Source organism: Myotis brandtii, unplaced genomic scaffold, assembly GCF_000412655.1.
Source record: "Myotis brandtii unplaced genomic scaffold, ASM41265v1 scaffold733, whole genome shotgun sequence".
Lineage (NCBI taxonomy): Eukaryota > Metazoa > Chordata > Mammalia > Chiroptera > Vespertilionidae > Myotis > Myotis brandtii.
The window spans coordinates 393208-406522 of record NW_005370908.1 but is presented as its reverse complement, the minus strand read 5'-3'; the positions used below and the strand labels follow the sequence as shown (position 1 = coordinate 406522).

At 38.9% G+C, this 13315-nt stretch overlaps 1 protein-coding gene across 3 annotated transcripts in view; it reads right to left on the bottom strand.

The window, feature by feature from the left end:
* Window positions 1-690: 690 nt before the first annotated feature.
* Window positions 691-13315, bottom strand: part of GLRA3 (glycine receptor, alpha 3) — a 136841-nt gene continuing 124216 nt past the window's right edge. For all 3 annotated transcript variants that reach the window (XM_014530357.1, XM_005882681.2, XM_014530356.1), the window contains one exon: window positions 691-1557. In XM_014530357.1, the coding sequence (XP_014385843.1) occupies window positions 1285-1557 (273 nt within the window). In that variant the 3' untranslated portion in view covers window positions 691-1284. The remainder of the gene's footprint in view (window positions 1558-13315) is intronic.

The following is a 13315-nucleotide window of genomic DNA, read 5'->3' as shown; positions in this document are numbered from 1 at the left end:
CCATGGGGTTGCTGATAAATTTTAGGTAAAAATTTTATTCAAAATTATTCACATCTAGTGAATGGCTTATATATTAAAATCATTGATTCACAATTATAAAAACTGTCAATCCTCACTTTATAGAAATAACTTATTTTTATAATTTAGGATTAAAATCTTCCCTCAGATTTGGAGCTAGGAGTTTGAAATCATATAACTTTGATGGGAAAACTTTTATTATTAAAAATCTCTCATAAATCCAATTTTGTGTTCATTAAATTCATTTTTATCAAAATGTAAATACTATAATACCATTGAATTTTAAAGTCTCATTCTAAGTTAAAATGTAAAAATCTTACTGAACTGTGTTCAATTATATCAAAACATTAAACATAATTACATACAGACAATTAAGCAGCTATTAAAAATCTAACAAAACAAGGGTACTGGCTTGAATTTTTCAGTGTTTGTCAATAATTAAAAACACATAGATACATAGCTAAAACACTTATTTAAACACAACAACGCTGTTTTCAGTATTTTCACTTTCATTCATAGACATATAAAGTTAAGAAAAGTAGATATTTATAGAATGTGATCTCTTAAGCCATTTGTTTTGAATTTCCAAAGAGCAAAATTTAATATTCTAAACAAGTAAAGCTATTATCTAAATAATAAAATTTCTTTATTTTAATCTTCTAATTTGAATTTTTTGTTATTACATAAGTTGGTCTGATAGTATTTGTATGTACAATTTTCTATTACTATCAAACAAGTTTTCCATTGAATTAACTTATTATTTTTCTATCTGTAACTACAGTATAAGAAAATATTTTAAAGCCTCAAGCTACTAATTTATCTTCAACATTTCCCTTTTCTCTTTGTATAAAGTTCACTGTGAAAATTTTACTTTGTAAGATTATTATGAAATTAAAAATCAAGAAATCCAAAGTAGTTTTCACATGTGCTATTATGTGACATTATATAACATACAAACACATTGGCAGTGATACTTCCACTTACGTGATTTACTATGAAAGAGCAGATAAATCAATATGAAATAGAATGTCTATAATACATAAATATATATTTAGTATCCATTAAAAGAATCTTAACTTGCCTCAATGACTTTGCATAGCAAATCATAATAATCCCTTCCTCTATGCATTTTAATACAATGGTCATCATTTGTACAACACACACACACACACACACACACACACACACACACACACACACCCTTATGGCGAAGACACTTTCTTTCGAATTGACTGTTTGCACTTGCATGACCCCGGAGACTTAATCTCATTGCTGATGTATATCCTCATGCCTAAGGATTTTATAGATAACCCAGTAGAAAATATTAAAAATCAAAAAGGCTAATGGGAAGCAGGCTCGGGAGATGGTGTCAATCTTCTTGGCCCGGTCGATGAAGATCTTCCTCATTTCATCAGGGCTTTCTGGCATTACCTGGACAGGACGGTTTGGGCCCTTGGGGGTCACACTCTCTTTTGCTTGCAGACACGGTCCCATGCCATAGGCAGTGAAGCTGAATCGACTTTCCCTTACCTCATCATCCTGCCATCAGAAAAACATAGGAAAACACTTTAGTCATGAAACAGAGCATAATTAACAGCAATTCGGAATCACAACTTAAGCTTCATCATGATAAATGCTAACATTATTACAATGAAAAGACAAGCCTATAAGAATGAGTTGCTTTATTCCCCACTCAAGTTTTATTGATTGACTGTGCATCACAGAGATGTGTCCATTAAGAAATATAAAACTCTCAAATTATGTTTGAATGGATAAGTAACAATTCTGGTATTGTGTATATATTGCTAGAATATCTAAATAAATTGAGCAAGAAAAAATCTATTGGATATTATGTCATATATATTCACAGACTAAATATTTTTTACATTATGTGTCTAAATGGGTAAATATGATGTCAGATACGTACCAGGATCATTGACTGAATTTTTATTTTTCATGGAGGCAAATATTTTAATGTTTATTTCCTACACTTTTATGTTAGTTTGTTTCAAAATACAGTTTAGCTCAATAACTCTGGTTGATTTTTGTTATCCTCAATGCTACTTGTATGTTTTATACTAACCCATTTGGGAGACTATAAGATAGTCCCATTTTCTGGCTTACATACAATTGCTTTTCAAGTGCATTGATTTAGTTGAAATTATGAATGAAATTTGGCAAAAGTTTATTTCATGTTAAGAAAAATTGTGAATTATTATGTTCTAAAAATTATTGTTACTTTTCTCTTAAATGTTATAAATTGAAGAGAATTCCCTATACAGATACATGGAAGAAAAATATAAATTTAAGGAAAAAATTATTAATAAAACTGTAATAAATCAATAGTGTTCACAATAGGAAGATATGGCACTACTGATTTATAATAAAGTTCATTAATGAGTAATTTAATTTGACAAATTTATTTAGATTGTAACAGTAGATGGCTGCCAATTAATTGAATTTCTTGCACTAAAATTGAAAGTTTAAAAGATGACATTTTACAAATTTATTATAGCTTGCCTCTTATAGAAGTAATTTTTATGGTAATACAAGAGATAAAAGTAACTAAGTACTCAAACTCTTGAAAAATATTTTGAGTTTTGAAAGTAGAAGGCCAATGAATAGTATATTACAAAATATAAAAGTAACAAATAAAAATTAAAATGGATTCTAAAAATGAGAAGATGGTCAAAGTTGATGTAATAATTATAAAATAGGTTTCTGGTGAATTATGAAGGCAATTCCATCTGAAAGCAAAAACATATAATTATTGGAAAATATCTCAACTGAAGATATATAAGTAATTGAATTTTGAGGAAACCAGTATGACATAAAAGCTGATGATCCAAATCCCATGTAATTACTGCTGTAATCCTGCAAAAAATGGAACTTGATTTTTAGTAGTCTTCATAAGAATGTTCATTTGTGCTGGCAATTTTTTTGTTTCCATGGAGATTTTAAGGCTATATTATTGTTTGCTTTGAATTTTTGATTACAAAAATGCTAAGATTTTAGGATTCTAGCGTCTGTGCTTAGTAAAGTAGTATCTATTGACTACCCTTTTTTCTAGTTTTATTGAGAAACTAGAGGCCTGGTGCATGAAAATTCATGCACTGGAGGGGGGTCTCTCAGCCAGGCCTGCCCCCTCTCACAGTCTGGGCGCCCTCAGGGGCAGGAGGCAACCTGGCGATCAGGGGAAGGCGATGCCCCATCACACCTCTCCTGCTGCCACTGCCGGCAGCGCAAGCCTCAGCCAGCCCTGGTTATCTGAGCCTCGGGTGGCCCTGGGTGGCTGGGTGGCCAACATCCGAGGCTTACCTGTGCCTCGGACTGGTCCTAGGTGGCTGAGCAGCCAAAATCCGAGGCTTGGCAAAAGTTTATTTCATGTTAAGAAAAATTGTGTTACTATGTTCTAAAAATTCTATTTATTATGTTCTAAAAATTATTGTTACTTTTCTCTTAAATGTTATAAATTGAGAAATCACAGCAATTCGGAATCACAACAATCACAATTCGGCTGCACCGTGCGCCTGCCGTCCCCCCACCCCTCCCGGCTGGGCTGAAAGGACTGTGGGACTCCAGTGGGGCTTAGGGGACTGGGCGCTGCCATCTTGTGGCTATGTGCACCGCCATCTTTGTGACAACATGATGGTCAATTTGCATATTCCCTCTTTATTAGATAGGATAATTGATGTATATCACTGTATAAGTTTAAGGTGTACAACCTGATGGTTTGACTTACATATATTGTGAAATGACTACAATAGGTTTACTTAACAGACATTATCCCTTATAGAGAAAATAAGAAAAAAAAATTCTGCTTGTGAGGAAAATTCTTAAGATCTACTCTCTTAACTACTTTCTTATATATCATACACCAGTGTTAGCTATGGTCATCATGTTGTGTGTTACATGCCTAATGTTTTTTTTATCTTATAACTGGAAGTTTGTACATTTTAACCACCTGCTTCAATTACTACCTTTTTAACCATCTGTTCTAACCATATTTTCAAACCTTTGGAGACCCCCATACCTCACAACAGAAATAGTCATTTAAGATTGACCATATTTAGTGAACAACTGTATTTTTCTCAACCATATCTTTTCACATAACTGGCTATGAGTAAAGGGTTAATGTCAGCCGGGGGCTGTCTCAGGACTGCTGAGAGGGACTTCTGGTTCTTCCAGCATCATTTCCTTGAGAACAATAGAGTTCAGCTAAATGGGGAATGTGGTTTGCTTCATCCGCAGTGAAGGAGGCATCTGCCCTCGGGAGGCCGTGCAGGGGCCTACGTGACCAGATGGTATATAAGCTTGGTGGGAAATAAAGGCTGTGGCTTCTCTGTGTCAAGGTGACCACAGCCACACGCCTTGACTGTTGCCTGTGGCAGTTGTATCTACATGTCGTGTGGGTGAGGGGCAAAAGAGCCGTGCTCTTGAGTACCTGCCAAGCCTCCCACTTTGAGGAAGATGCTGTGTCTGACGGGAGGCTTGCCCCACATGCCCCTGTAGGACTGAATAAAGGGCCTGCTTGACAATTCGACCCCCAAATTTCAGCAGTGGGGACAGAAGCTGACCTGGCTCTCAGATCATTGCAGGCTCCAAAGGTTGGGAGGGAATTCTGATGAGAATGTGATACTGATCCACCCTGGGTTTGAGGTAGCAGAAGCTCTGTGGAAGATAACTGAGGATGAGTCTTCCTATCAGAATATGAGTGACACAGTCTCATACCTTGTTGAGTTGGTAGATGGGTGACCAGTAAAATAAAACTGAAAGGAACGAGGGTGAAAGAACGGAAAGGAGAGTGGCTCGAGATACAATTAATTCCTTGTCTCCTATTAATTGATTATCTTTGAAACTGAAACTACTCAGGGGTGGGGGAAGAGAAACAAAAGCAAGGAAAGCTAGCAGCTTCATGGCCTGCACTCAAGATGAAACCAGAGGTGCTGGGACTTAAAGGGACATTGCACTTAACCTTGATGTCACGTCTCTGTAACCCCAGACAAGTGGCATTGGAAACTAGTAACTATCATGCAGCCCTGTCCGATATAATGTAAAGCACAAATAGAAGCCATGTGTGTAATTTTAAAATTTAAATTTATACTTGCTACAGTTTAATAAGTTAAAAGAAACAGGCACAATTACTTTTAGTAAGACATGTTCTTTAACTCAGTATGTCTTAAATATTCTTTAAATACTTACTAAGTAAAAATTAGAGAGATATTTTACATTCTTTATGTCTTACTGAGTCCTTGATGTCAGTGGATATTTTAATGTGCCTCAACTCAGACTCCATATTTCTAGCGCTCAATAGTGCCACATGTGGCTGGGAGCTACCATATTGAAGAAAGCAATCTCTCTATATAATAGCCTAAGTGACCATTACGACCAAATGACCAGAATGACCGGAACGACCAGTTGACCAGTCACTATGATCACCAGAGAGCAGATGCTCAATGCATGAGCTACCCCCTGGTGTCAGTGTGCTCCCACAGGGGGACTGCCGCTCAGCCAGAAGCTGGGCTCACGGCTGGTGAGCGCAGCCACGGCAGCGGGAGCCTCTCCCTACTCTGCAGCAGCACTACTGAGTGGTGGCGGCAGGCACAGTGGGCAGGGATGAGCGTGAGCAGTGTGGCACCAGGCCACAGCTCAGGCTCCTTCCTGGCCGCCTGCTGCTTGGCGCAGTGCTACATCCCTCGAGGGATGTCCGACTGCTGGTTTAGGCCCGGGGTTTGGGCCTAAACCTGCATTCGGACACCCCCTGAGGGGTCCTGGGTTGCGAAAGGGCACAGGCCAGGCTGAGGGAACCCCCCTGCCGTGCATGAATCTATGCACCGGGCCTCTAGTTCCAATATAAAGGAGCTGGGTTTCAATGTTTTTCAGGATCATGAGGTTGATTGACCTGGAGGCTGATAATTTTTTTTGCATGCGGCAGCATGAAAAGTAATGTTTGGTGTGAATGCTAGTTCTAATTTGCTGCAGTGTTGCCATTCAGGAATTATTGGCAGGTGTATAATCAAAGACCCTTTTTTGAGTGAGTGGAGACTTGAGTGGTGGGAATCTATACTGCGGAAGGCTGCTGCCTGGTTCTCTCACTGCTGTGAAATAGAATAGCCCTTTAGGGGAGTAGCAATTCGATAATTTTAAAAACGAGCCTACCCAAACCTTATCCTTTGGCCTCCTCTCTGGTAGACACTGATTAGGAGAATCCCTCGGGCATCAGTTCCCCAGGTGGCTCTCTTTTTGGGAAGGCAGCAGGGCATATATAATTCATGGGTACATTTGCTTTTGCAGCTGCCACGCTAGGTTTTACTGATGGAAGAAAAAAAATACCTGGGCAATTCAGAAGAAAGGTCATGGCCAGAGGTGAATCTATTAGCTCTCTTTGGGTGGCTTTTAAGACACAGAAGAAAATTGACAGAATTCCTAAGACAGATTTCCTAGCACATTATTGCCCGCTGGGAGGAAGGAAATCTGTTCCAGTTCCGGCAGCTGCTTCCTTTGAGGACCCCTGTTAAATCTGCTGCTTTCATCTCAGAAGTTAAATCCAATGATGCCAGTGGGGAATGGAAACAAAAGGCACTTATATGAGTTGCTGAGTTTACTCCATCCGTTAGGTCAGCTGAAACAAAGAACATTGACTTGAAGGCCAGGATCTCCTTGACTAATTCTGAATGGGGTTTCAAGGCTACATACAGTTAAAGTTGAATGTCTGGGAGTGGTGAACATAGCTTTGGGTGCCAGTGCACAATGTACAGTAATGCTGCTGGGGAATGAGAAGGCTATATGAAGAGCAAAGGAGAAGCTGGTGGGGCCGAGAAGGCATAGTGATGCTGTGGTAGCAGGTATCATGGTCATAGTAAAAACTGCAAATAGGAAAATAAGGGACTAAGATATATCCAGTAGGTGGCATTGTCTTTGGCTAAATGTATAATCAGAAAGGATGTGACATGTGAAGGAATGATCTGATCTTGTCTAGCTTGAGCCTAATCTTGGGCAATTGTTCCTTAGCCCGGATGTAATTGGATATATTAAAATGAGAGCCCTTAGAATTGCCTAAACCTTCCTCTGTAGTAGCTACTAAACAAGATTCCAGGCAAATAAAGAAAGCTCTCAGCTTTGAGTAAGGGAATGGTGGTGGCAGCATTAATCTTCTCTAGAGCAGCGGTTCTCAACCTGTGGGTCTCTACCCCTTTGGCGGTAGAACGACCCTTTCACAGGGGTCGCCTAAGACCATCCTGCATATTAGATATTTACATTATGATTCATAACAGTAGCAACATTACAGTTATGAAGTAGCAACGAAAATAATTTTATGGTTGGGTCACAACATGAGGAACTGTATTTAAAGGGCCAGAAGGTTGAGAACCACTGCTGTAGAGCATTCGCATCTACCCTATGTAAAACTAAATGGGTCCTGAAGGCTGACTACTTGGGTTCCTTAGAGTTGTACCCCCTACAGCCTTCTGAAACCACTCAAGAGTTTCAGAAGGACAAAGAAGGCTGGTAGGCTTTGATAGACTTGACTAAAATGTTCCTCTTAATCTCAATCTAAAAAAAGTCAAACACAGTATGTCTTCTTGTGGGATAGACCCAAACTATAACCTAACTGTCACTCCTTAAGGAAACCCGAATTCTCCAGCATATTGCCACAACCTGGTTGGAAACAGTTTGATTCAGATCACTGTCAAAAGTAAGTTGGTTAATGAGAAATGATAGCTTCCCTCTCCGAGGAGAAAGTCAAGGGAGGCTTTGGAGACTGCAGTGGCACACGTGACTAGGTAAAGGTGGCTAACCTTAACCTCGACAAACTACTAGAGACAAGTCACAAACAGTGAAGGGAAAACTGCTGTTTCTTCTGGGTCCCACTTTGGAAAAACAGCTTGTAACACTACCTGAAATCTGGCAGATAGGTTTTGGATTTGTTGGCCACGCTGTATAAAGTGACTGGAAGACAGACCGAATTTGAAAGAGGAACAAGAGATTTGAGGCAGGCCATAACCCAAGCTGACCCTCAGAGGCCTTAAAATTTGTCCACTGCAGAGGTATCTGCTACTAAAATACATGTGGACTGGAGTTTCTGGAGAAAGTTCAATAGAGGTTCCCTAAGGTAGCTGCTAGGATTCTAGACTAGAAAACTCTCTGATTCTGTGAGCAGGTATAGTAATGTATTGGAATGATGGCTACTGGCATTCTCTTTTGTTCTAGAAGAATCTGACCCCCCAAACTGAAGGAATCTGAAGAACATCAGACTATATGTAAGCCTAAAGTTTCTACCATGTTAGAGGTGATGTCAAAAAAGCATTAAACAGACTGATGAATCTCAGAGGGAAGGTGGAGTTGGGTGGGTGGGGAGAGAATTTATATGCATATATGCATAACCCATGGACACAGACAATAATGAGGTGAAGGCCTGGGGCAGGGGGTGGGTGCAGGATGGAGGAGGTCAATGGGGAAAAACAAAGGGGACATCTGTAATACTTTCAACAATAAAGAAAAAATTTTAAAAAATTTACGGCAACAACAAAAAAAGGCATTCTAACTTAAAATCCCTGATAGAATGAAAATGGTATATTCAGAAACAAGTTAAGGGGAGTACCTCGGGAAAAGTACATTATGTTCATGAAAAGGTACCTATCTGACAATGAACCAGTGACGGAGGCTCTGGTTGAGCTACCAAAGTGGTCTAAACATCGTGATTCCCTTTCCACTGAGGCAAAACAGGACACCTGGTTCACCAATGGAAACTCCGATATGAAAGGTCAGGACTCAACCCAGACCTGCAGGGAAATGAATAACTGTTGTTGAGGAGAGGAAGTAAAGTCCACACAATGGGCTGGCTGACTTGAGAACAGTATATGTGGCAGTATGGGAAGAATTGGTTCTTGCTCTCAGAGCAATATCTGGATATCCAAAGATGCCCAGGGTGTGAGCTATAATGCCTAATAGAAATTCCAGGGTGGAATGAAATTAGGTCATTTAATGGCCACCAAGTTGCTAGCTCAGAAGAAGATAAGAGTGCCAATACAGATGTCTTGGACTGGCCATGGACGTAGCCATGGTGGTGTCCAGGCCATGCAGCAATGGACAGAACTGTGACATATTCCTCTGTTGCACAATGAAAGCATCCATGTGGTGAGAGCTTGTCTTGAATATTAACAAAGAAAAAATTGCATGAAAATTGCTTTGGGTGAAAGCTCCCAATGACAAGCACTCACACACAGCCGGCAGATGGAATACTTAGGGTCTTTGCCCATGGCTCCCGGAAGATTTAATGGGTTTTGGCAGAAATAGACAGCTAGTCCCTCTTGGGATTTGGGTACACTATAACAAAAGCCACAGCTGACAATACTATTAATGGCTTGGAACAAGACATTTTATATCAGTTTGGGCCCCTACAATAGATCTCATTGGACAAAGAAACACATTTAAACATGACCGGTGTATAAAATGACCCAAGAACACAACATAGGAAGGGCATATCATACATATTTCACCTGCTGACAGAGCAATGGTTTACATAGGAATTGGAATGAGCAATTAAAACATGCATTACTAAAGACAGGATGACAATGACATGATGGCTGGTTAGTTCACTAGATGAGTGTGTATGAGAGTGAATATAAGTGAGTTTAAGTAGGAATGCCTTTAGAAAGGTGTCTGGTTTCTGGTGGGGAAAGTGTACGGGGTGGAGTGTTACCTGATATAATGACTCTGGGTCCACGATCGTATTTGCATTTTTTAGCTGTAGGGATCATTGCTGCATATGACACTGCATCTATTTCTTTAAACTAGAAGCCATCCATGCCCTGTGCAGGTGAGGGAAGAAAAAATCCTGTGTGCTGAGTAGCTTAGCTGCAAGGCCCCCAGTTAAATGAAGCTATTTTATCTGCTGTCTCTCTTGCTTTTTATCCTTCTAAAAAGTTAAGTCCATGACATACAAGGTTAAAGCTTATTTCAGTCTTGTAAGTATGATTCTGTCTTTAAGCCTGTAATCAGAGCTATGGCGCTGTACTGAACAAAGCTACATCACATTTGGACATTGGTTTTAATAGAAAATGACACATTGGAACAATTTAAACATAACCATCTTTATATAGCACTGGTTCATCATAAAAAAAGGCAACAATTTGTAAAACTACCATCATTCTATGTGCATGCAGTGATGATAGTCTTGGCAAGGCCAATGTTTCTTGCACTGTGGTCTATATAACACCTGTCTTGGAATCACTCACTGGGAGGGATTGTTGAGACTAATTTTCTAGGTCTCCATGCAGAGATTCCTTCTCATTAGCACTGAAGCTGTCCCACTTATCTGCACTTCCAACAGGGTTTGTAGGTGATTGTAATGCCCAGTCAAGTTGTAGAAACAAAAGTTTCCTGGAGGCACAATGCAGCTATCCTAATCAGCTTGAATTCGTAAGGATGTAAAAAAAATTTTTTAAACTCCTCTAACACTTTATAATTTACATTTTAAGTGGTTTTTTTATGGAAATATACCCTTGTAATGGCTTTTGCATTAGTATTAAACTATTTTTTTTTTAGCAATTCCTGTTTTTAAATAAGGCTGTTTCTAGGTAAGACTATATGTAAGAATATACAACCTGTATCTTTATCCATTTTAAAATGTACTATAAGACATAGGCATCTGTTGGAAAAGAGACTTTGAATAAGTATGTTATACTAGTATAATGTGATTTATTACATTATTGTTTTCAAAAGCACCTAGAATATGATTTCCCTTACAAATTCATCACCAATGGCTTTCCTACTAATTTTGGAGTTGAAGAAACAGAAACCTTTAGTTTCAATGAAAACACTTTCCTCATTAAAATGTCTTGTTCAAATATTTATTTCCTGGCAATGGTAATAGAAAATAAGAGGTTGAGGAACACTGTCTGCATAATAAAAATATGTGTGTACTATAGCAAATAATTTTCAAATATTTTATGTAGTCATAAATATACTAGATAGTCCAAATTTAAAATCTGAGTCAAGATTGGTATTCAAAATGAAAATGTTTTATTATAGTTAAGTGATTCCATGGCTTCATCATTTATTGCCAGGAGTCTGGGTAGTCTTACTTAGCTCTCAGATTTTTGGTTTTTAGTTCCATAAAAAACACAAGGATTATAGCACTATCTGGCAGGATTGGGGTTTTTTTTTTTAGGGTGAGAGAAAATATATAAAACACCCAATAAGTTACTCAAATTACTGCTATGATATTATTAATATTGTGTTCATTATAATTGTAGTATTATGGAAATTGCATAATTACACAATATAAAATAAAAATATGATTACTGACTTGAATCACTTTACTATTAGATATTTTAAATCCACAGAAACTAAACTAGCACTAAAGTGCTATGTAAAATAGACCTACCCAGTTGCTTCCTCTGCAGTGACCTTGTACTTGTGTTTCACTTAAAAATTAGTCAACGGCAGCCTTGGCCAGTGTTGCTCAGAGCATCGGCCTGTGCACCTAAGGGTCATGGGTTCAATCTTAGTCAAGGGCATGTACTTGGATTGCAGGCTCGATCCCAGCCCAGTCAGGCTGTGTGCCAAAGGCAACCAACCAATGTGTCTCTTACACATTGATGCTTCTCTTTCTCTCCCTCTCTCCCTCTCTATGTCTCTCTCTCCCTTTCCCTCCCTCCCTCTCTCTCTCCCTCCCTCCCTCCCTCCCTTCCACTCTCTCCAAAAAAAGCAATGGAGAAATATCCTCAGATGAGGATTAACAACAACAAAAATAATTAGCCAATAGCATACATTTGAAAATAGCACTTTGCCCCTCTATGCCTCACTCTGCTATTGTCACAATATGTGGGGTTTGCTATATGACTGTTAGAATTCTTTGCAAATCTAATTTCTGCAATCAAGAAGTCTTTAGCCTTGTCAATATGTTCCATGAAACAGCACAAATGTTTCTTGTGTGCCCATTAGGTGAGGCATGTGGAGTAGTCTTATAGCTTCAGAAATAGGATCTCAGCTCTGTTACACCAGAGTTCACGCAGTCAGATGCTGAGAGAGAGTAAGGACCGCTAGACCTCAAAAAGGTCATGTGGCTTTAAAAAAATGACTGACCTATTGGGTTCTTTTTGAAAGGCTCCACTTAAAGTATTATTTTTTTTTTCTAACGCTAACAGCCTGCAGAAGATGCCCATCCTCAAGGACAGTTATTTGTCTTGAGCAAAATGTACTCTCCTTCCCATTCACCTCCTAGGCCTCAGCCCACTGCACCTGGTTCTCCCACTGCAGGCCTCCCAGACCCCAAAAAGCACTGAGGGCCAAAGAAGCATTAATTTTAAACACAGTTGAAGCTTTTCTAATAGCTCAGCATTAATATTAGGTTATTATATTAAAAAGTGCATTAAATTATTTTGTGACTAATTTCTTTGCTTTGTAAACTTAGTGACAAAATTATCCTGTGTTCATGTTTGTTTCAATGAATTTTCTAAAATCACCATCACTTAGAAAATTCTAAGGTAAGATAAAAAACATGAATGATTTAAAAATATTTTTATTTCAAGTATCACTCAAAATATTTCTTTGATATAATTCTGTTTTCTGGAGATAATTTCAGCTTAAATTTCTAATGAACTGAAGGCCCCAAAGCAAGGTGTTTAGAGAGACATCTAAAACTTTTGACACCATGTGTTAGCCAATATTTAATGTTCATAAAATTAAGGCACTTTACAACTCAAAATATAGGTATTAATAGAAATTAAATAGAATAAACTCAAAATGAGCTCAAGAACATGGCTGATTAAAAAGGTAAATTTGAATAGTTAATTTTCCCACAAGTAAATCCTCTTAATATGCTTCCATCAAGTTAGAAGGGTAGGCAATGAAGAAGGTAAAAACTCATTTACTTAAGTGTACAATTCTTTCTACAGGAGGGCCTGTTTTTACTAAATTTGTAAATGAAACAAATATTTCAGTTATTAAGCATCAGTACCATATTGTGAAACATTCAAAGTGCTCTTCATCTTATTTAGAGAACTAGAGGCTCAGTGCATGAATTTATGCATGAGTGGGGTCCAGCTGGTCTGGTCCCAATAGGGGCGGATCAGAGCCAATCAGGGCCTGGCCTGTTGGGAGGAAGAGATGGTGGGAGATTGGCCGGCTGGCCCCGCCTCCTATTGGGGTTGGGGGGGCAATCAGGGGTGTGGCCGTCTGGGGGGAGGGACTGTGGGCAGATCAGGGGCGGGGCTGGCCTGGAGGAAGGGCTGCAGGGGGTTTGGCCGGCCACCCTGCCCTCCCCGAGGCTGGCCCAGCCCTGGGTTAGGGGGGG